A 24,612-nucleotide genomic window follows, 5' to 3' on the forward strand; every position below is an offset into this window, starting at 1 on the left:
ATTTTTGCCCCCCGTTAACCAATCAGGAGCTTGCTCTAGTAGTGATGTAATTATGATGTAGCGAGCAGAGTCAGAAATACGAAACGACAATGGAGGACAAAATCATCTTCGTACTTTTATAGAAACGGGAATAAAAAGGATCTTGGAAGAAAGTAACTGAGGAGGTTGAGAATCTGGTAAGTTGTTAAAAATGCTCTTTAATCAATTTGAGCTTTATATATACATATCAAGACTACAAGCTAGCTAAAGCTGGCAAATTGATTGTATTCGTGTTTGAATTTCACACGCGACTGATGCGAATTTCAACGTGTGAATAAAGTGGGTTAACTATGTTCAAGCGTCCAACTACACACGAATAACGCGATTTATTCGCGTTTTGTGTGAACGCACAATTAGTGTTAAACAGCTGTGAATGATAGTGGAGGGAGATGTATTTAAAGGAGCATTTCACCTGTAGAAACATTAATCTTTATTGAAAGTGCGTCATATTTGTAACATACATTTCGAATTTGGTGCCTATTTGTTCGAGAAAAGGGGTGTTTGTAGTCTCACCCCCTCAACAAAGACATTGGACTTCCTGCTTTCAATGAGGCAAAATTATGATTTTTACATCATTGAAAGAAGGAAGTGCAACACTGAAATCTGTATTTCTCCCGTCTCAGCGGAAACTGAGGAAATTGTGCACAACCATTCAAAAACGTGACTGGGGTTCTAACAATACAAAGTTTAATGCAAATGGGTGAAGTGTCCCTTTAAGATGCAAAAGCCGCTAAACGCCACCTGCGATAAAAATTATATGGACTGAATCCCCTCGGCATGCATTATACGTTCTTTGAATAATTTTTCTTAAGATTCGCTTAATCATGACGAACAAAGTCCCTTAAGTGCATATATGTTCAGTTTATCTAAACTAAAAGTCTTCTCGGGTCCAAAGAAATGTACCCGACCAGAAATTACCTGAATCAGTTTTTACTCGACCTGCATAAATACATTTTTTTAAAGAAAGATACAACCCAAGACAAACCCGAGAAATTAGACCTGAGTCTGACCCAGTGGCAATTTTTTGGAACCTGACTGGACTCGGAATAAAAAACAATTTGGCCCGTTGCTCCATTTATTTTCCTTTGTTATTTGATGACGATATAAAGGTAACCACTAAAATGTGCACTCAAAATTGATTGACAGGTCTGGCTCAACAAAAATTAACCTACTGCCAGCCACATAGTGTCGCAAGCGTTATTGGCAAACAGATGAGGGGTTGATAAAGGACTCATTGCACACACGCAAGAGAGTTTGGGTCTTCTCGGGTCTGTTCGGCAAAAACACCCAAGGGCACACGTGAAACTTTTAGACCCGAACCCGCTGGGTCAGACCTCTGGTTTTTGGATCTAAGTGGACCCTTGAACACCTCTAATCTGAACTCTTCATTTATATTATGAATAAAAATAATTTAATTAAATTTATAATATTGATGTTGGCCAACCAGTTATTTATTAACAGACATTTGTGTAAATGATCAGCTGTGATTGGTGGTGAAATATGTTCTTTGCTTCTATCAAATAGATAATACCAAATGTATAATTATTGTGAAAATATTAAAATACTCGTAACTCTATTAATATTATTAAAATTGTTATATAAAATATAAACTATTAATATTCACTTTTGTGAATCTGATTAATTCATATAGACTGACACAACAACTCCATTGACTCAAGTGTACAATTTTAATAATCTAATGGTAACATAATGTGAAATGTGCAATTTTCATGCAATACAGACGATGGCAATAAATACAAGTGGTTATGTAATTTCAAGCATATTGCATGTAGTCTGCAACCATGTAAGGCACATCCACATGGACCTTCCCGTTTATATTCCTGAGTCCTTCACAATCTTAAAATGCACAGTGAGGAAGTTGACCAGATGGACTGCTTTAAACGGGTATGAAAGACCGAGCTGACAGGCTACATACACATTAACACAGAGGGTACCAAAACACTGATTATCTTTAAATAGCAGATTTAAAAGTAAAACAATGTCAAAAAAAGTTTGGTAGCTAATGCTCATTTAAAAACTTTTCATGAAGATCTTTAAAGGGGAGGTTTTGCATTGTTTGCCAAGACAAAGATGCATTGCTGCCAAAGGGTAAAGCCAATACCACAGATATTAAAATCTAAACAGGATGTATTCAAATAATAAATACACAAATAATAGACAAAGACATTGAGAAAGCTTTAAATATACCAGAAGGAGAGCCTATTAAGACATTTAGCAAATGTGCACTTTTATAGAAATACTTTCTGGGTGGTTTAGTGCTGCATCCCAATCTGCCAACTTATACTATACCATAACGAAAACAGTACATACTTTACAGTAAAGTATAGACATTTGAATACATTGAAAGAGATGGCACATACTAAATCTAATTTTGACTGCTATATAATCCTGATAGTATGTGAATTGGATCTGTCTTTCGTGTGACCGCACTCGCATGATGGGATGTGCCATTTAAAATCTAACTCGACTGTCAGCTTTTAATAAGCATGATTTGGTTTGGAGTAGAATAGTGTACTGTTTCATAAAGCTGCAGTATATACTGTACTGTATGCTTTTTATCACATGACTTCATAATGCGGCATGTTTGATCTAGCAAGTGACATCTCATAAATAAAAGTTCACCTAATTTGTACATTTTGGCAGTGGAATAAATATATGGTTGATATTGATTTTTGTACACTTGCCACATTGCAAATGTAAAGTTGAGTGCACACTGCATTGCATTGTGGGATACAGTATTCTTCACAGTGTGCTCTGGTTGTATACTACTTACGGCATCTTTTGGCCATTTAATGCATAGCATACTGTGCACAGTATGCATACTGCAAAAGCAATACTAGTAGTACGCTATTCCAAACATGCCTGCGAGTAATGTGGTTTTACAAAACAGACAATCGTTTTTTGTAAACAGACCTGCTGGATATTATGGCACTTAATATGACAACCGACTACATCCACTGATGGACACAACCATGCTGTATGGTTAATGATGATATGCTAAAACATGATAATGTCACATGATCCCAGTCTTTGACAGTTTTTGGCTTTGAAAAATCCAAAAAATGGTTATGATGTTTTTGCAACGATGGCTTTTTGAAGCTTTGTGAGATTCAGATCTTCACGGAATGAGCTCCTGAAGTTCTGCGTCATTCAGTTCATTCACTGTAACGATATGATCGAGGTGTTGAAGATAACGTTCCTCATCCTGCATAAAGTGAGGAATCCTCGTTCTCTTGAGAACAGCTAAATGACGAAGTCGCTCTACGTCTTCATAGGACACCTAAAACAGGAATTTTATAGTTAAAGTGGGAATAATCTTATGGAGACGGATGGGGTCAAAAAACCTGAGATCATAATCTGGGGCTCAAAATGAAATTTAAAGGAAAACACCACAGTTTTTCAATATTTTACTATGTTCTTACATCAACTTAGATGAGTTAATACATGCATATCTTTATTCAATACGTGCACTTAATTTTTGTACAGCGCGTCGTGAATGTGTTAGCATTTAGCCTAGCCTCATTCATTCATTAGGATCCAAACAGGGTTGAATTTAGAAGCTACCAAATACTTCCATGTTTTCCCTATTTAAAGACTGTTACATGAGTAGTTACAAGAGTAAGTATGGTGGCACAAAATAAAACGTGACGATTTTTAAGCCGATGAACAAAATGAGAACTATATTGTATGGCGGAAGAGCACTTAGTGTGCAGCACTTCGACCTCAGGCGCAGTAACATTGATGGAAGTTTGAGCAAGATGGGGAGTAGTCAGGACTCAGGAGTGATGATGTTACTGCACGCCGAGGTCGAAGGTCGAAGTTTTAGGCCTATTTTTCCAAGATTTTAATAACTTATTTTATTTACTTGGTGGTTTTTCATTCAAATTTGTCTGACTGTTTAATATCAAATTTGTCTGTGGTGTGACAAACTGAGAAGACATTAAATCACAAACTAAATTGGACTTACCTTGCCAAGTGAGGTTAAAATCTTAAAATCAATGTTTCTTCTGTGGCGTAAAAGTCTTAGGATTCCATCAAGGTAGACCTGATCTTTGCTGAAGCAACCTGTTATTCACAAACATACATCAGGAAATTTTTATTTAAATAATTTAACAATTCACGAAATGAGTTTTTTTCCTCTTCAAAATGTTTAGTTAACCTGGTTTCGAGGTATCTGTTTGTCCTCGCTTGGCACGAAGGCAGTATTCCCAACGCACAGCAGGATCTTGGACAAATGGTGCGATATGTCTGAAGAGTTGGCTGAAGCTCATGTTGGTAGCATGGTATACGGTATAGTAAAGCAGAGCGGCTCTCCATAGGAAAGGCTGTTTCCGTAGCAACACGCTGTGAAGACTGGCGAGACCCTCTTCGGTAGGATTAGCTGGTTTCAGTCCAAACTGCTTTCTTCCAACAGAAGTGGCCCACGGCTGCAAGCTGTTATTCACACCCCGCAAGTAATGCGTGCCTGTACGGGCAGTCATAAAATAATAAGGGTAGGATTTATAGACAAAAGGCTAATGGAAAATATACATTTATAAATGTGACCCTGGTCAACAAAAACCAGGCATATGTAACACGGGTATATGTAAGGTATAAGTATAGGCAGCAGGTATATATAAAAAAAAAAAAGATTTAAAATTAAGAGGCTTATTTCTGCGATAACAACTCGCTACCTGTAAATTATTCTGCTTATTACACAGCATTTTAGCCATATAAGTAACGTAAGGAGCGTTAAATATTGATTTGAAATATTTTATTTGCTCTTTTATAACAAATGCAGACTGTGAAGAAAACATTTTGGTTTTAAGATAAGACAAAATGTCACTATTTAGTGTAATCATTTGTAAATATAATGTCATATCTGTTATTAAAAGACATATTTATATTTAATTTTGTGTAATATTAAACTGTGCCTGTCAAAATGATTTGCAGCATCCAGGTTACCATGTGTTATTAGTTGTGAACGGTAGTTATCTGAAAAGAATTAACCTTGTCGTGACTGTCCAATCAGAAATGCCGATACCGATACCGAGTACTTAATAAAAAAAAAACATGTTTTAAATTTACAGGTAACAGCTTTAGTCATATAATTTAACAAAAAAACAAGGGACTAGTTTTCCAGTTTGTTGTAAACTCTGCCTCTTTGGACAACACAAGAGGCATTAACCCCTTACACGCCGCTCAAACATAGACATTTCTCAGACCATGGTATCGATCCCTGGTATCGGGGGACTTTTAACGAGTACGAGTACTTTAGAAAATGTGGTATCGAGGCCGATACCCGATACCAGTATCGGTATCTGTGCATCCCTACCAAAAATTATTAGGATATTGTAAAGATCATGTTCCATGAAGATATTTTGTACATTTCCTATTGTAAATATATATAAAAAAATGAATTGATCAGAAGTTAAATTTGTTGCTAAAGACTTCATTTGGACAACTTTAAAGGGATGTTTTTTCAATATATATATATATATATATATATATATATATATATATATATATATATATATATATATATAACCCTTAGATTCCAGATTTTCAAAAAGTTCTCATCAAATTTTGTCCTATCCTAACAAACCATACATCAATGAAAAGCTTATTTATTCAGCTTTCAGATAAATAGACATTTTTAACAAATTATGACCCTTCTTGGTTTTGTAGTCCAGGCCAGGGTCACAAATTATCATTTATCAACTGTTTGCATTTCTTCAAAAAATTTACGCTGCCAATGCCACTTTTTCAATGCATAAATGAAATAAAATGTATTATTTAGAAATTGTAAGTCAATGTACGTGCGCCTATGAAATAAAAAAGTAACAAGTATGCAAGTACACTGTAAAAAAATCTTTGTTGAACTTGCACTTAAATTTTTAAGTTTAAAAAACTTGAATTAACAAGTCATTTCAACTTTCTTGACTTTTGTTTTAAGATCTGATTGTGCTAAACATTTGCATTTGTAAATTCAAATTGTCAAAATGTTCACTTAAAAAAAATTATGGGTTATTTTCAACCCAGCATTGGGTCAAAAAGGGACGAACCCAACCCGTTGCGTTGTAATTTGACCTATAGTGGGTTGTTTCAACCTTAAATGCTTTGTTAATAATTTAATCTAGCAGCTGTGTTTGTCCTTTTTAACCCAACGTTGGGTGAAAAATAACCCAACATTTGTTTTTAAGATTTTCATTAAAATAATAACGCTCATAGCTTGTTGCTTTGTTGTGTTGTGTTGCAGATTGCTGTAGACTGGGGTCTCTGTAGAACAAAAAGAGGTGTTTCCCAATTTTGGACATTTTCAAACTGAAATAAGTGTTTTTCCACCTCTTTGTCTGATTGGCTCAAATTGAGTGCGCAATTCCCGAATGCATTTTTGAGAAGGAGGTCTCTGCGGAACAAATAGAGGCGCTTCTCAACTTTGAGGCATTTTCAAACAGAAATAGGTGTTAAAAAATAATGATGTATGGCTTTTAAGGGCATCCATACTTTTTTGATTGGATGGTTAAAAAGTTTGAAAACGCCCCTAAGACTGGGAAACGCCCCTTTTAGTTCAACAGAGACCTATACTTCTGTGCCAACCTTTCTCTGTGAATTGTATATAATGAAGTAAATGCTATTGTTTAAGGATGGTTAACATCATACCAATCTCATGTCTCAGCATGCCCTCCAGCCAGTGTTGGCGTGCACCTGACAAGTTGATAGTTAGTGTCGGTCGACACTTCTCTACCATCATTACAGCCTGGGACAGAAGCTCATCAGAGAGACATACAACCACCTGGTGGTAGAATAAAATATAACTGTGTCAAAATATTATTAGACAGACCCGAGCAAACATAAACACACAGATAAATCCACAGACCTCACCGACACAGCCTTCCTTCTGTAGGTATTTGCGAGTGGCTGCCCACACTTGACTTTTCGGGAGCATGCTTCCCCCAGTTACCTCTTGAAAGTTTTCATAGGTGCCATACTTCCTCAAGACACACTCCATGATTCCAACTGCCTAAAAAATGCATGAGGTAAGACAAATCCTAATAATAGATACAGTAAGTTTAAGACTTCATCCACACCATTGGCTCTGTTTCAAAATTTAGTGAGAGATGCCTAAATAGGCAGCATATGTGAACTAACATTGGTAAGGCTGTTCATAATTATACTACATTTAATACTATGCTTTGACTTAACCTGATCCCAATGCAATTCCAGAATGCACATTCGGACCACTTGGACAAGATGCTTACGTAGGCCGACTCACTAACTTCCATAACAGAGCAAACACAACTCTTTTCAACCTACAACATACCTGTGTGAGAAAGAGACTAGATCCTTCTTTGTACTTCTCCAAAACACTAACAGGCTCCGGGGCGGTATACTCAAACTGTGGCTCATACTCATAATTAGATCCAAAAAAGGTCTGACGTTCCTGTTCCAGGTTTATGGGACGGAGCGCAACGAGCAAACACGGTCCGCGAGGGGTCGACGGTGAAGGCAGAGGTCCCGTTCCCCTGCCAATGTGTGGCAAGGAGGTTGCGGGCCGCATTCGACCTCGTGGAGGTGTCGGGGAGATCATAGTGCAGGTGCTCTCGCTCCTGCGAAGCCAGTTTCCCGGACCCAAACTCAGACTCGTCAGACTTCTCACGGGAGGGGCGGGGCCGCCACTGCGCCACGGGGGCTTCTTTACCGGCTGCTGTGTTGCTCGAACCCGCTGCGGTTTGATCTCCAGACTGAGTGGCCTTTGGCATGGTGCCCGTCTGCCAGGTGGCCCCGACTGAGAGGTTTCTCCCTTTTTCCGACATTCCAGGTCCTGGGACCTTCGGTGTATTTGGGTGCTGCTATCAGAGGTGGCACCAGCTTCAGCATAAGGCCCATTAGAGGTGAGTTTGTCTCTTTGGGTGATGCTGTTGGTTCTGGCTCTCACTGGTTTGGGTTTCTCTGTGGTGGGCTCTGGTTCTAACATTTCTGACACATTTTTTGAGAGCCCACCTCCGTTAGCCTGCTCCATGCAGTTCTCGCCCAGATCCAGCACCATTGCTACATCCAAACCTCTGTCCACCAATGCTGCACACCTGGAAAGAGAAACATGCCAACTGTACCAACTTCAACTGATAGACAATGAAAAATATATAAAGTGCTCAGATGCAAAGTCACTAAATGCCATCTCTGTCAAAATCAAATTCACTAAATCCCAGTCTAAGGCCATTCAGATATACTGGTTTGTTGGCAGAATACGTTAAACGCCACACAGTGTTTTTTTTAGTAAAGTGCACGAGAGACAAATGTGAAACGACCGCGGATCACATACAACTTGTATCCCCTTGTGAGATACTTGGACCTCAATACAACCTGAATGTGGCAGCCATGTGCATTACAGTGCTACCTAATGTGTGGTTCAGTTTCTTTATTTTAACCTTTTCAATTCTGGCTTTTATCATATGCAATGCTTCTTGTTTCATCTTTAGTGATTTTGCTAACAATGTCTTGTAACTTAAAAGCCTGATATAAAAATGCTAATTTACAAAAAATGTCACAATGCACAAAAGCGTGTGTGTATACAAAGAGATTCCTATTGATCATGGTACCTGATTTATAAATGAATGACAATTTGATTTATCCAGTTTGCTACTTTGCATCATAATAAACTAAAGCACATATTTTACTTACACACGCTAGAGTATCGTATTACCGAGCCCTTCTGATGACATGGTAAAACTTTTTTTTTAAATCGTGGCCACGAATTAGCAATTCGTTACCACGAATTATTAAATCGTGCGCACGTTTTAGTAATTCGTTCCCTTGTTTAAGCTAAATCGTGCGCACGATTTAGTAATTCGTTCCCTCGTTTAAGCTAAATCGTGCGCACGTTTTAGTAATTCATTCCCTCGTTTAAGCTAAATTGTGCCCACGTTTTATTAAGTAGTTCCCTCGATTAAGTTAAATCGTGGCCACGTTTTATGAATTAGTGCCAAGAATTTAATTTAAACCATCTGGACATTAACACAACGCTAACAAGATCAAATTCACTCTAGCCATTATAAATGACGCATACTTAATGCAGTTTTATAAATTCCTGCCAAGAATTTCATTAAAATCATCGGAATAGTGACGCTTATTGCAGCTCAATGCATTAATACATTGCTATTAAGTATCAAATTCATACACCTTATGGCTCCTGTATATATACAGTTTATTAACTCCTTCACAGAATTTCATAAAATATATTGGGACATAACCTGAGCTAACGCATTGATACAGTGCTATATAAGGATCAAATTCATACATCTTGGGTCTTAAACCGTTTTTTCATTTCTGCCCGGAATAATAAAAAAACAATAATCGGGAAATTAACATGACCCTTAACGCATAAATACAGTGCTATTTAAAGATCAAGATTAATCTATATACCTTATTAATGAGCCATACTTCATATACAGTTTTATTAATTCCTGTGCAGAATAAAAAAAAACCTTAACACAACCTTTAGGACATTAACATGACGCTTAATGCATGCTAATGCATTAAATACAATGCTTTTAAGATCAAAATCACTTTATTAATAAGTCACATATTCCTGCACAGAATTAAAAAACATATTGGGACATTAACGTGACGCAGTAATTAATTTTGTCATATATTTTGGTTTGTCCAACTAAAAAATCACCCAAGTGACATAAAGAGATTTTATTAAGTTATTTTATTTTAGTGATATTTAAGCCCCTGAATTATTTAGTTTAATTAATTACTGCGTCATGGTAATGTCCCAATATGTTGGGACAATATATGGGCAGGAATACATAAAACAGAATATGTATATGACTTATTAATAGTGATTTTAATCTTTTACTGTATTTAATGCAATAGCATGCATTAGCATCGCTGGTCAAACTGTGCAGCCTCTTTGCTTAACATAAAAGTGCTCAACCTGTTCGGCAGGTCCAACCATAGGGATTTTTAAAAATATATGGGGATCATTGAACGGCTCCTCCCCAAATGGCATAGCCTTGATGAAAAGCCGCGCCGATGAATGCTTGTTTATTGCAGTACATATGCGGTCGGATTGATCCATCAAGCAGATAGACTATTTGATAGAAAGTGTGGATTAAGGATGTTTAAAATCTCTAGCTTGGTGGTCAGTACATGAATGGATCAAATCAGCACATTTGCAAAGGTTTGTCTCCATATGGCTATATAATAAATACAAATAAGAAGGGTAACTTTGCAGTATCACATTATATATTTTCTACTAAGTGATTTTCATATTATAAACGAGAGTATTCAACTGCAATATGGCAATATCCTCACAACATTATTATTTCTCAAAACTTTGACAAAAATTATTTTCAAAGGAACTGTATTATTACAGTTATTCAAAGATGCACACATTATTCCGCATATGATTTAAATATTAGTCGAGAGTATATAACGGCAATGAACGTCTTATATGGCAATAAATATCCACATAACTTCAAATAACAGCATAATGAAATTAATAAAAAGACAAGGAAGCAGGATTGGCATGTAAATTGTATTATTATTACCGGAAAAACAGCAAAATAACTGAAATAAACTCTGAGGTAAATGAACAATAACAGTGGAAAAAACTGTATAATAACAGTACTAATAAAGAAAAATTTATCAAAACTTTATATGACAAAAATTATATTTAAAGTTATTCAAAGATGCTAGGGGTGACCCCGAATAGTCGAAGATTCGATGCATCGATATGAGAAGCCTGATTCGACTACCAATCTCACAGTCCAATCGTCGCAGATGTGTTATGAAATGAGGATCATTCAATTTTAGCCGTATATGGGTTCACACATTATCTGATTTTACATATAACAGCTTTCTCACAATATATTAATATACAGCATATTATTATAATGCTGCAAATAATATGTGAAGTAACAGCTTTCAATAAATATTTTTAAAATGCGTTAATAAATCCAACATCCCCTGTGACTGGGCTACACGGAGGTTTCTTAGTTAATAAAACATTGCCTCTTTGTTTCTACATTTAAAAGACAACGCTGGCAATTATATTATGGCTATAGATTTCTATTCTTTCAATAATTTATTTTATTTTATTTATAAATCACTCTGGGTTATCTGATTTGATTTAACTATTTGGCTTGTGTTTTGTTTCTGTGCACTTGAGGCATTTTGAATATTTGTTCTGCACCTTGTTACTTCTGATGACCTTATTTTATTTAAAAAATGTATCTATTATAAAACGTAAATTCTGATCTAATTTAAGTCTGTAAATTTTGGATAGCTTTTCGTTGTATCAATGTTGCGATACTGCGTGGTGGCCATGCTTGCGCATGTAATTTAGCCGAACAGGCTAGGTGCTCTGCCTCTCATATTTAGGAGTTCATCAAACTAAACATTAAAAAACGGATGTTTTTCGACGGGTATAAGTTTTTAAAATGTATTTATCATACATTTTGGTTATCTTGTCAAAAGTTAAACTACAAAACAGGTAAGCCGTTATTTAAAATTTCGGTGATGAAACGGAAACTATCTGCACCGAACCTATTTCTGCCTGACTTTTCTTGTGATTTAATATTATGGTTGGTGTTCACTTTTAAATGATAGCAAAGAGATTCCTGAAATAAATAATATCATCAGGTCTTTCTGTATCTAAAGTGAATACAGAGAGGATCAAAGTCAGAGCAAGCAAACAGGTATTTCTGTGCTAAATAATAACGCATAGTGTCTATAAAATCATTAATTTCAGTGTTTTTCATGTTATAAATTAACGTTTAATGAATTGTAAATAAAGATTAGTTTTTATCATTTACAGTCACAATCACAAATTATTTGTCATTTCTCATTTGTCGGGTTTTTTTTTTGGTCATGACTGCTTTGACGCGCTATATCTCCAAATTAAATAAAAACACTGAATTAGCCGAGGTTTCCAAGGCAGAATCACCTTTGTTATTTTTTTAGGTTTAGTTATCAAAATGTATTTTTGTGTGATGTTCTGTAGATCTTGGCTTTAAAATGTTATGAGGAATAAATAAACAAATGTTGCCTTATATATTTTACCTTAAAAAAAATAAATATATAAATGCATCGTCAGTTTTGTCTTCGTTCATCACTTGAAAGACAGTTTTGGTCACTTTAACAGAAAGTTGTTTATGTGTGCTGCTTGTGAAAGAAAATAAAAGTTAACAATTTGTACCTGGTCTGGCCCCCTCCCAACCCATGCAGACAAACATAGATATGATTCGACTATCGGTCGACTATGGAAAGATTCGACAATTCTGATTCAAATACGTAAATCCTTAGTCGAGGACACCCCTAATAAAATTCATACACCTTAGGCTCGTGTATATATACAGTTTTATTAACTCCTTCCCAGAATTTCATAAAAAATATTGGGACATAACGTGAGCTAACGCATCGATACAGTGCTATATAAGAATCAAATTCATACATCTTGGGTCTTAAACCGTTTTATTCATTCCTGCTCGGAATAATAAAAAATAAACCATCGGGGCATTAACATGACGCTTAACGCATAAATACAGTATGTAAAGATCAAGATTGATCTATATACCTTATTAATGAGCCAAACTTCTTATTAATTCCTGTGCAGAATTAAAAAAAACTTAACACAACCGACATTAACATGACGCTTAATGCAAAATCACTTTATTAATAAGTCACATAGTTCGTTTTATTTATTCCTGCACAGAATTAAAAAACATATTGGGACATTAACTGGCTCATGATACAGTGCTATGTAAGGATCAAATTCATACACCTTGGGTCTTATACGGTTTTATTAATTTGTGCACAGTAGGCCATTAAAAAGTAGGGACATTAATGTGACGCCTAACGCATTAATACAGTCAGGGGCGGAGTGGGACCAAAAAATCTATCGGGAAATTCCGTATACCACCGGCCCTCCGTGGTAAAAAAAAAAAAGGTCTTGTATTTGAACTAGGGTATACAAATCGTAATCAATCTGCAAAAAAAAAAAAACATTTTCATAATAATAATAAAATCATTAAATCATGGATAATTTTCCTAAATGAGTAACTATACAAAATTATACCTGTTCGAAAGACGGAGTTGCGCACCTGTCAATCAGCTATTACATAACAGAGCCAGGCCAGAGATGAACGTGTTCATGAATAATGTGTGCATCTTTTAGGGGTGTCCTCGACTAAGGATTTACGTATTTGAATCAGAATTGTCGAATCTTTCCATAGTCGACCGATAGTCGAATCATATCTATGTTTGTCTGCATGGGTTGGGAGGGGGCCAGACCAGGTACAAATTGTTAACTTTTATTTTCGTTCACAAGCAGCACACATAAACAACTTTCTGTTAAAGTGACCAAAACTGTCTTTCAAGTGATGAACGAAGACAAAACTGACGATGCATTTATATATTTATTTTTTTAAGGTAAAATATATAAGGCAACATTTGTTTATTTATTCCTCATAACATTTTAAAGCCAAGATCTACAGAACATCACACAAAAATACATTTTGATAACTAAACCTAAAAAAATAACAAAGGTGATTCTGCCTTGGAAACCTCGGCTAATTCAGTGTTTTTATTTAATTTGGAGATATAGGGCGTCAAAGCAGTCATGACCAAAAAAAAAAAACCCGACAAATGAGAAATGACAAATAATTTGTGATTGTGACTGTAAATGATAAAAACTAATCTTTATTTACAATTCATTAAACGTTAATTTATAACATGAAAAACACTGAAATTAATGATTTTATAGACACTATGCGTTATTATTTAGCACAGAAATGCCTGTTTGCTTGCTCTGACTTTGATCCTCTCTGTATTCACTTTAGATACAGAAAGACCTGATGATATTATTTATTTCAGGAATCTCTTTGCTATCATTTAAAAGTGAACACCAACCATAATATTAAATCACAAGAAAAGTCAGGCAGAAATAGGTTCGGTGCAGATAGTTTCCGTTTCATCACCGAAATTTTAAATAACGGCTTACCTGTTTTGTAGTTTAACTTTTGACAAGATAACCAAAATGTATGATAAATACATTTTAAAAACTTATACCCGTCGAAAAACATCCGTTTTTTAATGTTTAGTTTGATGAACTCCTAAATATGAGAGGCAGAGCACCTAGCCTGTTCGGCTAAATTACATGCGCAAGCATGGCCACCACGCAGTATCGCAACATTGATACAACGAAAAGCTATCCAAAATTTACAGACTTAAATTAGATCAGAATTTACGTTTTATAATAGAAACATTTTTTAAATAAAATAAGGTCATCAGAAGTAACAAGGTGCAGAACAAATATTCAAAATGCCTCAAGTGCACAGAAACAAAACACAAGCCAAATAGTTAAATCAAATCAGATAACCCAGAGTGATTTATAAATAAAATAAAATAAATTATTGAAAGAATAGAAATCTATAGCCATAATATAATTGCCAGCTTTGTCTTTTAAATGTAGAAACAAAGAGGCAATGTTTTATTAACTAAGAAACCTCCGTGTAGCCCGGTCACAGGGGATGTTGGATTTATTAACGCATTTTAAAAATATTTATTGAAAGCTGTTACTTCACATATTATTTGCAGCATTATAATAATATGCTGTATATTAATATATTGTGAGAAAGCTGTTATATGTGAAATCAGATAATGTGTGAACCCATATACGGCTAAAATTGAATGATCCTCATTTCATAACACATCTGCGACGATTGGACTGTGAGATTGGTAGTCGAATCAGGCTTCTCCTATCGATGCATCAAATCTTCGACTATTCGGGGTCACCCCTAAATTTTATACTTAATAGCAATGTATTAATGCATTGAGCTGCGATAAGCGTCACTATTCCGATGGTTTAAATGAAATTCTGGGCACTTATTCATAAAACGTGGGCACGATTTAACTTAATCGAGGGAACGAGTTAATAAAATGTGGGCACGATTTAACCTAATCGAGGGAACAAATTACTAAAACGTGCACACGATTTAGCTTAAACGAGGGAACAAATTACTAAATCGTGCGCACGATTTAGCTTAAATGAGGGAACGAATTACTAAAACGTGCGCACGATTTACTAATTCGTGGTAACGAATTGCTAATTCGTGGCCACGATTTAAAAAAAAAGTTTTACCATGTCATGAGAAGGGCTCCGTATGATATACAATATACAATCAATAATGCAAACATAAACCCTTAACATACAAGATAATGTTCAATTACATTATGTGTACATGATGCCTAGTGAACTTCTGTGTTTATTAGTAAATTTCATATAATTTAAATCAAATCATATTAAATTTATCAGAGACCAAACTATTTGTTTTATGTTCAAATTAAAATAAATCACACCAAGATAATTTAAGATTAGTTTCAAATTACGAAGTAAATTTCAACAAGAATCCTTTCAGATTTGTGTATTTGAAAAAATATTCAGACAGGATGTCTCTATTATTACCACCAATGATGTCATGCATAACAGAGAGATCATTTACAATGCATTGCCAATGAGATCATGTGTAAGAAATAAATGTATGAGTATTTATAAGAGGCGCGTGTCATACCCTGCAGCGCGTCACTGATCTCAGATCATTCGTCTGTCCATCGGTATCAGCAGTTACGGCAACTTCAACTCAGTCCCACACACGGCTCATATGAGAAATAACGGTACCGGGAATAACGGGAAAACAGGGATCAGGGATGGCTGGGATTGCGTTGCAGCAAATGACGCGCTGGCGCAGCTGAATGACGCGTTGACGTCGCGCCGGTTCACGTGCGCACGTACCGACGCCGGAGTTTGCCTTCGTTTACCCGGTAATAAGTGTTCAGGAAAAAGATTTTAGATGGGTAATTTCTGCACAGGCAAATATCGTAAAATACGATTCAGATGCAGCTGTTGAACATTTTCACTACAGAAAATTCCCAAGTTGTTCCAAACTGATTTGATAAATGTAGTGCTCCTGTGTTTACAATATTACATAGCATCTAAAATAGAACACAGAAGCCATCTTAAACATGTACTATAAAATGTATTTTGAACATTTACAATTACATTTCAGCTAAATCTATAAAACTGCATTTACAATATAATAAATATGAAGTAATTGTTTCGGAGACCTAAGATTAACCCACAGTTCAACCCATTGTTGAACTTTGCATTTCAGTGTTGTTTATAAGCAATTATAAAAAATAAATTAAAAATTTTGGTTTAGATAAGTCACAAAAACAATTCCAACTGGATGATTTTAATTCATAACTGCAACCATTTGGACTAAACCAGAATTCATGTAGAAATATAGCCATGTGACAACTAGCCCCAGTCACACCTAGAAATGTGACCACATCAGGACCAAACTCTTCAATTTAATATGAAACGTAACCAACATACATAATGGACTTAAAATAGTAAAATATAGATATACCAGTTATACTATGTGAACATTGTGAAATTTTTTAAAGAATACATGTCTTTTTATGGAATAGATAAATGGATACATTTCATTTTTGGTTTATTTAACTATTCAGAAATTATTGCAAAGTAGATGCATATTTAAATATATGTAAAAAAAATGTTCTTTGGTCTACTTAAAATTAAGTTATTGGTTTTTTTTTGAATTTCCTGCATAGAACAAAAGTGTAAACTTTTATCAAATTAATATAATAAAAAGCTTGACTATCGGTGAACAAGAAAATAACACAAAACTTGAAACAATTGGGTTTTATTTTTTTTAAACAATAACAGGGAATATATGTTAAAATTCTCTGCAGCTGCAGTACTAAAACAGATTTATCATTTTGGTAATGCTGCTGAATTATTGTTTGTTAGGAGACTGATAATATGATTAGGTTAATTTTGCATCATCATCCAGTTACAACTCCACTATATAATCATGGATCGATAACTACATCATGTTCAGATGGATATATTTATTTGGCTTTAGTCTGGTTATCCGGAGGAAGTGGTTTGCCCAGATGATGTGCGGTGGAGATGCCATGCAACTGAGACGCACACTTTTCTTTCACCTCCGGACGAATACGGAAACCTCCTTGAAAAGTGAGGTCGAAGTATTCAAGTGGAGCAAAGGACAGATGCTTTTCCGCCATCAGACCATTCACCCTTTCCCGCCATGCTTCCAACAAGGAGGTTCTTACTGGTGGTGGACAATGTGCCGGACTCCAGAAGATCTGAGGAGCGAGAACCTCAAACCCGCAGAAATGCAGCACTCCGCTCTGTTGATTACAATACACACAATATATAGGATTCATGTGTTTACTTAAAAAAAGTAACCTCATAGTACTAGTTATGCAAGACATTGCCCTTTTTTTACAACAAAAGGTCATAGTGATCATGTTAAAGCATGTCTAAAACAGCATAAATGTGGTTCATAACTCATGTGCCATTATAATTGGATCAGCATTACCATTCATCTCCACATGAATGAGGCCACCTGAACCCTATTTGATCCCTTTTAAACTATGAAAGTCTGTTTAACATTAGTTAAGAGCCATCTGAATTACAACTGCATGGCGTGGGTTGCCTAAAGATTCTGCCTTTGTGCTCTACAGAAAAAATATCAGCATTCCGGTTTTGAACAATATGAGGGCAATAAAAATGACTTTCAGTCTTAAACATTAACACACCTGTAACGGCCACAGTAAAACATTTATATCCCCATTGAGGCCGTCATGCTGATACATGGACTCCATTCCTCCAGTGGTGATTGAAAGTAAAGCCTTTTTGCCCTTTGTTGCAAATGAGAAATGACATGTTTAAATCCACCAGATTTTATAAAGTCAAGCGTGTTAAACAACCACAATCAATAAATCTTCGGCTTTGTTTGTTTGAAGTTACACACCTTTAACATCCCATTGTCATACATGTTTCCTAGGGTGTAAGCAAATCCTTGAGTTAATACGCGGTCTATCCAGCCCTTCATGATGGCGGGTACGCTAAACCAGTAGAGAGGGAACTGCAAACAACATTTTCTGTGTGAGATCAAGAATGCAGGTACAGTAAACAATCTAAAATGTATTTTATGGGGAAGTATGTTACCTGGAAGATGACCAGCTCCGCCTGCTTAATCTTATTCTGTTCTTCTGTGATGTCATCACATAGTCGACCGTCTTTCAATGCAATACTCGTCTCTTCGTTGTACCGAAAGTGCTCTGGGTCCTTCAGTTTACCTTAAAAAGTTACAGTAAAATGGTCTTGCTTTAATACCAGTTTAAAGGCAGATTTGCTTTTTTTTAGCAAATAACAGTTTTAACAGCATTAACAGCATTCAGGTCGAAGTCCCTTTAGGGAAGTTTTGCCTACAAGGGATACAGAAAATGCCAAAATCTCGTGAAATTTTGGGTTTAGGGCAGGGGTATTTAAACTGTGGGTCTCGGGCCCACTAGTGGGTCACGGTTTTGTGCTATTAATGACAATGGTTATAATCTCATGCATTTTGGGATTGCTATTAAATTCATATAATGACAATGAAAATATAAACTACTACTTTTCTAAAATAATTTTTTTTGCATGTTCTACATTTATTTTTTTCTGCATATTTCTATTAAAAATATTTTGGTGGGTCCTGAGAGAGGTTTGGGAACCCCTGGTTTAGGATTAGGTTTGGGGGGTAGGATAAGGATGAAAACAGCGGTTTTGGCTAGATGGGATACAGCTACGGCCTAAATCCCATGTTGAGTTTAGGATTAGGATGAAAAAAAACTGCGGTTCTGGCTAGATGGGATACAGCTACGGCCTAAATCCCATGAAACGTTGGGTTTAGGGGTATTAAAACACCGGTTTTAGCTAGATGGGATACAGCTACGGCCTAAATCCCATTAATTGTTGGGTTTAGGATGAAAAAACAGCGGTTCTGGCTAGATGGGATACAGCTACGGCCTAAATCCCATGAAATGTTGGGTTTAGGGGTATTAAAACACCGGTTTTGGCTAGATGGGACACAGCTACGGCCTAAATCCCATGAATTGTTGGATTTAGGATGAAAAACAGTAGTTATGGCTAGATGGGATACAGCTATGGCCTAAATCCCATAAAATTGTGTTTTATTTTAATCCCCTAAACCCAACACTTCATGGGATTTAGGCCATAGCTGTATCCCATCTAGCCAAAACCCGTAGCTGTATCCCATCTAGCCAAAACTGTTTTATTCTAATCCCCTAAACCCAACGTTTTGGCTAGATGGGATACAGCTATGGCCTAAATCCCATAAATTGTTGGGTTTAGGGGTAGGATTAGGATGAAAACAGCAGTTCTGGCTCGATGGGATACAGCTACAGCCTAAATCCCATGAAATCTTGGGTTTAGGGGTAGGATTAGAATGAAACAGCGGTTTTGGCTAGATGCGATACAGCTACGCCCTAAATCGCATTAAATGTTGGGTTTAGGGTTAGGATGAAAATAGTACTCATCCGGTGAGATCTCACAAGATTTCGATGTTTGCTATATTTATTCTAGCCACAACCCTTTAGGGAAGGTCACATAACTAGGCGGCAACTCTTCAGGAATTTAGTCTTGCATGACTAAAAATAATTGCACATGAATAGGGAAAGACAGATCTCTAAAAACACATGCTAAAAATCACAATTAAACAACAGATTCTTTGATTCTGGTGCTGAATGTTAGCAATACAGAAAAAAAAAGAAAACCTGCTGCATGTGTAAACATTGGTACATTTACTGGCGAAGACAGCAAACAGGGGGTTCATGTGTAAAGTGGGTATTTAGAAATAGGTTTGGAAATATTTGTTTTTTCAGAAATGTTCTTGATATTTACAATATAATCTAAAGGGCACCCTGTTGTAATTTTATAAACACTATCTGCATTCCTGATCATTGTATTATCAGACTGAAATGCAGTTCTAGTTTATAGCATTTCCTTGCACTTTTTATTTACTCTACTTTTATTCTTGCACAACAAGTAAATTCCTACCTTTTATATCCTCTGCAGTAGCTACGGCTTTGAAGTTCATTGCGTAAAGGTCTGAAACTAAGACTTTATAGCCTTGCTCCTTCAGAGCCTCAACCGCTACATCACGTGCCGCTGCGTTGAATGATGCGGGACTCTGATGGGCATAAACGATCAGCGCTGTCTTCTGTGCTGCATACGTTTAAACACATGAACAAAGACAGAAAATGAGAGATCATTGATATAACGGATCATTTTTCATCATGTGACCACAGCTAAGTGGATCTTAATTTAGGTTCTTATAAATTGTAAAACGTTACTTTGTAAAACAATCTGTGTATTTAGTGTATTTATAGTTTCTCCCCAAGAGTAAAAATCATTAACAATAACATTAAGTCAACCATATAGAAGTTAATCCATATAATCTTTTACCATTTGCATTGCTGAGATAAGCTCACGTCTAGCGGTTTCATGCATGTCATTACACCATTTATAAGATGTAGTATGCGGAAAACAGAGAAAGTATGAATTAGGATATTTTAAGGGCACCTTCCTCCAAAAGGTGTATATCTGTGCAGTATGCAGTAAGTAGTAGTTTTCCATTGAAAAGATTAATTTTATGCATTCAGCAGACACTTTTAATCGAAAGCGACTTAAGCATCACATCTCAAATACACATTTTATCTGCATGCCTGTTCCCTGGGATCAAACACACAACCTTTTGCGCTGCTATTATAATATTAAGTAACAGTCTGACATTGAGGACAAAGGGTGAGCATCACTGAACTAGATGCCATGAAACAATTGGGTGTAAAAGTACACCATTTTACACATTGTGATGCACCTGCTATCAGATGCATAACAATTATGCAGCAGTTACTGATAGACAGAAAGCATGCAGATATGATAGAAGTCAAACCACATTTCTGAATGACACGTGACTGACCGTGGCACGAGATGATGCTTTTAATATCTCAAAAACTGGTTTCTTGTGATTTTGCACACAGCAGTGTCTACAGTTTACTGGTAAACACCCAGATCAGTAGGTGAGAAGAGAGGACAGAGGATAAGAGACAGATGGTTAATGGAAAGATGGTGACAACCTTGCAATGCAAAACACATCACATTTTGACATAGGTGGGGTATACAATAGGAACAGATGAAAGGCCTACACAAAGTTTCACACCCATCAGCTTATAACATATAGTCACATGACCTCAACAAGCATGTGTTCATATAATAAAAAGTCTGTGGTGTGTCATTCAGGTATTCAATACATGCAGAAAATTTGTACACTGTACCAAAAAAAAAAAACTTGTTACACAATTCATAGCATGCAATGTCAAACATGGCCTGTGGGGTTAGTTATATATGAAAAAAGCATTGTTATACTACATTACAGTCAAATAATTTTATTTATTTTATTTAGTTAAATTCCGCTTCTCTTTAAACCAAAACTCTATAATTCTTATTAAAGACTTGACATGCAAAACAATTACACACAAAAAATAGCTAAATATATCGTTCATACACAATAAATTCATTTCAGCCGAACACTGACAGACATGATTGTTTAAGACCCATTAAAAAAAGTATTTCTCACCCATTTTTTGGTGCTATGGGCCCAGCTTGCTTGCAACCTCCAATTCTGCAATTTAGGACAGAGAGATGAATCAGTCTGGCTCTTCTTCAATGAGCTGCTCTTATAAAGTGCTCTTGCGTGCAAACCATCAACATTTCAATCTCAAGTTTCACTGTAAGGTGTTACGTAAACTCAAACTGTATAGGGAAGGATGAAGAAATTGTTTAACAGCCAATAGGATAGCCAGACAAACACGTATGACTGCTGCGTGATAGACGCGGCGTTACTTAAGTTACCATAGGTAGGTATACATTTTGCATTTAGATATACTAACACAGTGGTTCTCAAACTGGGGTCCGGGGGGCCGCGAGAAGGTGCCAGGGGGGCCCCAGTTTTAAGACATTTTTATAAAATACATTAATTTATCATGAATTCTGTGAAATTAAAACTAAAAAAAATAAGGCAGCACTACTTTGTATAATTTAATGTTTTGTTTAATTAAAATGTGAAGTTTTAGAACTTTTTTCTGTCATAAATTTTCTGCACCGTACACAAAGGGGGCCGCACGCTGAAAAAGTTTGAGAACCACTGTACTAACATATACAGTGCAAAGAAAATTTTTTTAAGGTTAGGTTTGGTGTTTGTGCAAGGGAATTAAAGTTCAGGTAAAACAGGAAGGACAACAGATCCACTGGTTTGGTTTAGACAGTTGTTGTCTCTTGTCTTTGTGATGTATTGATTCAGTTACACTCTGATTGGACTTCAAGGACAAAGGGAAAGGAAACTAAAACCAGCACCCCAAACAAGAACCATGAGTATCATATGCCCTAATGTTATTACACTTGTTTCAACGTGCTTTTTGCTGATGAAATAAAAATGGCCTCTTATAGTTTAAAATAATTTCATAGAAGGTGTTCAACAGGGTTTAGACTAGGCCTTAGTTATATTAGGACATTCAAGTGTTATTTTACAAACCTTACAAAAAAAAATGTGTGGTGTACGAGACAAAACAATGGCACTGATATGTTAAGATGTGTCAGTGCATGGTGTTTTTAAACATGCATTTTAGTCTGGGACTGTCCGGAAAACCACATTTAACAGAGTCATTAACATTTAACTCAACTGGTAGATTATTGGGTAAGCAGTTAACATGCATAAGTTACTGACTGATTAAAAAAATAGATTAAAAGCACTGCAAGTCGCTTTGTAAATGTAAAAACAGTTGTCAACAAACACTGGTTTAGTGTTAACAAAAGTTCTGGTATTTAGAAAAGTCAAAATAATTAAAATTAAGCACGTTACAGATAATTGCGTATGTTTGGATTAATTATGTTTACAAAAACGTGTTATTGTAATCACAGCAATGCTGACTATTTAATGAATATGAAGCAAATATGTGTGCTTTGAGAAGTGTATGTTATGTCATGAAGGTAAGTTAATTCGTGCACACTACTTACATATATGTAAGCAAATAAGTTAAAGCAGTTTATAACTTTATAAAAACTAACCGCACACTTACTTTTACGCAAAGCACCCTGTGTATCGTCCGTATCTTCAAATCAGCTGCGTGTGGGCGGGCCGAGGACTGATTGCTGCATGCTGATTGGTTTTAAAGGCGGGACGTGGGTGAATTCTGCGTGATGATTGGTTTAAAGAGTGGGGCGGTTGCTTGCGCGACGATCTCTGGATGCTGATTCGTCTAGACAGGACGGGTATTTCATAGAACGGAACTGGGACAAATTGAGGTCTCCTTTTAATTTTATTGTTTTATTATTTAAATGACAGTCACATTACAGCTAACATTCCATCATATAAAATAGAAAAATATAGAACAAATATATAATAAAAAATAATACAAATAAAAAATAAGAGGTATGAGATCAAATGGAGGTCCTCACATGAACTCACAAAATCTGTCATACTTCCGCAAAAAAATTAATAATAAAAAAAACAATGAATGATTGTAATGAGAGCAAAAAATTAATTGAACAAGGACAAATAATAAGAATACTATGTAAATTATGATATTATGGTAATTACAGCAGGAGGATAAATTATCACATAAGGGTCATTCCACCGAATCAGTGCCATGTGCATGTTGTAACTCGTCAAAATAAAAAAATTTTTTTTTAACTTTTAACAACACACATATTATTTTACTTTTCAAAATGAGTATTGGTCAATCTCACGTAACTAGTATATTTTTAACATGTTTTTAATTTAATATTTAAAAAAAGTAACAACAAAGATTTAGCAAATACATGAAATATAGCTGCATTAAATATGTGCTAATAGCATGAAGACACTGAGCAAATTCTTTTTCTTTTTTCTTTTAAAATAAATCTATAATATCAAAGAAAAATATAGGTAACATGACTGAACATTAAGATTGACATTCACAGTCGTAGCATCAATATCATAAAATATACAAAAGAAAATGACAAAAGTGAATTTTGATCTTTACATGGCCTTCAGAAGATGTAACTTCCTCGTAAAAATTTGTGACACAACCAGAGCAAAAGCAGTCACTGGGATGGTACTCTTTAAAAAGGTCCTTTAGGTACAGATATATATTTGGTGCCAGTATTTACCTTTCAAGTACTCTTAAGGTACAAATGTGTACTTTTTTAAAGGGTAACGCCCTACAGCTTTTGTACCTTTATTTTCTCAGTGTATAACAGCCTTTATTATGTACTGAAGGAGTCTCTTTATTGCGTTCTCATTTTAGTTATTTATTAAACAACAGGTTTCTATGTATGACATGCCAAATATTTTAGTTTTGTAAGATCAAAAGCTTTTCTGAATGCTGTTATTGAAGCATTGAAGTATATCACTGTGTGCAAATATAAAGCTAAAACTGGAATTGCTTAAGAGCAAAATGATTGCTGCCATAATGAAATATCTTAAGCAAATTTGACTTATTGTAGTTTCGAACATACCAAATAAAAACTGGTGGAGTTAAATACTTAACATTTTCATTTTTTTCATCTACCACTACAAGAAATTAAAATAAATTAGTTTTCTGAATGTTAATAATTTATTTTTTTAATTAGGCATA

At 35.5% G+C, this 24,612-nt stretch overlaps 2 protein-coding genes across 3 annotated transcripts; both read right to left on the bottom strand.

The window, feature by feature from the left end:
• Positions 1–1,694: 1,694 nt before the first annotated feature.
• Positions 1,695–15,778, bottom strand: kiaa0895l. Its single transcript, XM_065261692.1, has 7 exons — positions 15,618–15,778; positions 7,364–8,126; positions 6,920–7,063; positions 6,703–6,835; positions 4,220–4,525; positions 4,028–4,125; positions 1,695–3,340 (listed from the first exon to the last, which is right to left on the bottom strand). The coding sequence occupies exons 2-7, from the start codon at positions 8,087–8,089 to the stop codon at positions 3,179–3,181; spliced, it is 1,569 nt and encodes a 522-aa protein (XP_065117764.1). The 5' UTR covers positions 8,090–8,126; positions 15,618–15,778; the 3' UTR covers positions 1,695–3,178.
• A 978-nt stretch (positions 15,779–16,756) lies between these two features.
• On the bottom strand, positions 16,757–23,155 carry nqo1 (NAD(P)H dehydrogenase, quinone 1). Of its 2 annotated transcripts, XM_065261694.1 has the most exons (7): positions 23,074–23,155; positions 21,576–21,620; positions 19,997–20,164; positions 18,107–18,237; positions 17,910–18,023; positions 17,695–17,796; positions 16,757–17,283 (listed from the first exon to the last, which is right to left on the bottom strand). In XM_065261694.1, the coding sequence occupies exons 2-7, from the start codon at positions 21,577–21,579 to the stop codon at positions 16,981–16,983; spliced, it is 822 nt and encodes a 273-aa protein (XP_065117766.1). In that variant the 5' UTR covers positions 21,580–21,620; positions 23,074–23,155; the 3' UTR covers positions 16,757–16,980. The 2 variants fall into 2 exon arrangements, with proteins under 2 accessions (XP_065117766.1, XP_065117767.1); XM_065261695.1 differs by lacking the exon at positions 23,074–23,155 and having other exon boundaries at positions 21,576–21,731.
• Positions 23,156–24,612: the final 1,457 nt, after the last annotated feature.

This window comes from Paramisgurnus dabryanus, chromosome 2 (genome assembly GCF_030506205.2).
Source record: "Paramisgurnus dabryanus chromosome 2, PD_genome_1.1, whole genome shotgun sequence".
NCBI classification, from domain to species: domain Eukaryota; kingdom Metazoa; phylum Chordata; class Actinopteri; order Cypriniformes; family Cobitidae; genus Paramisgurnus; species Paramisgurnus dabryanus.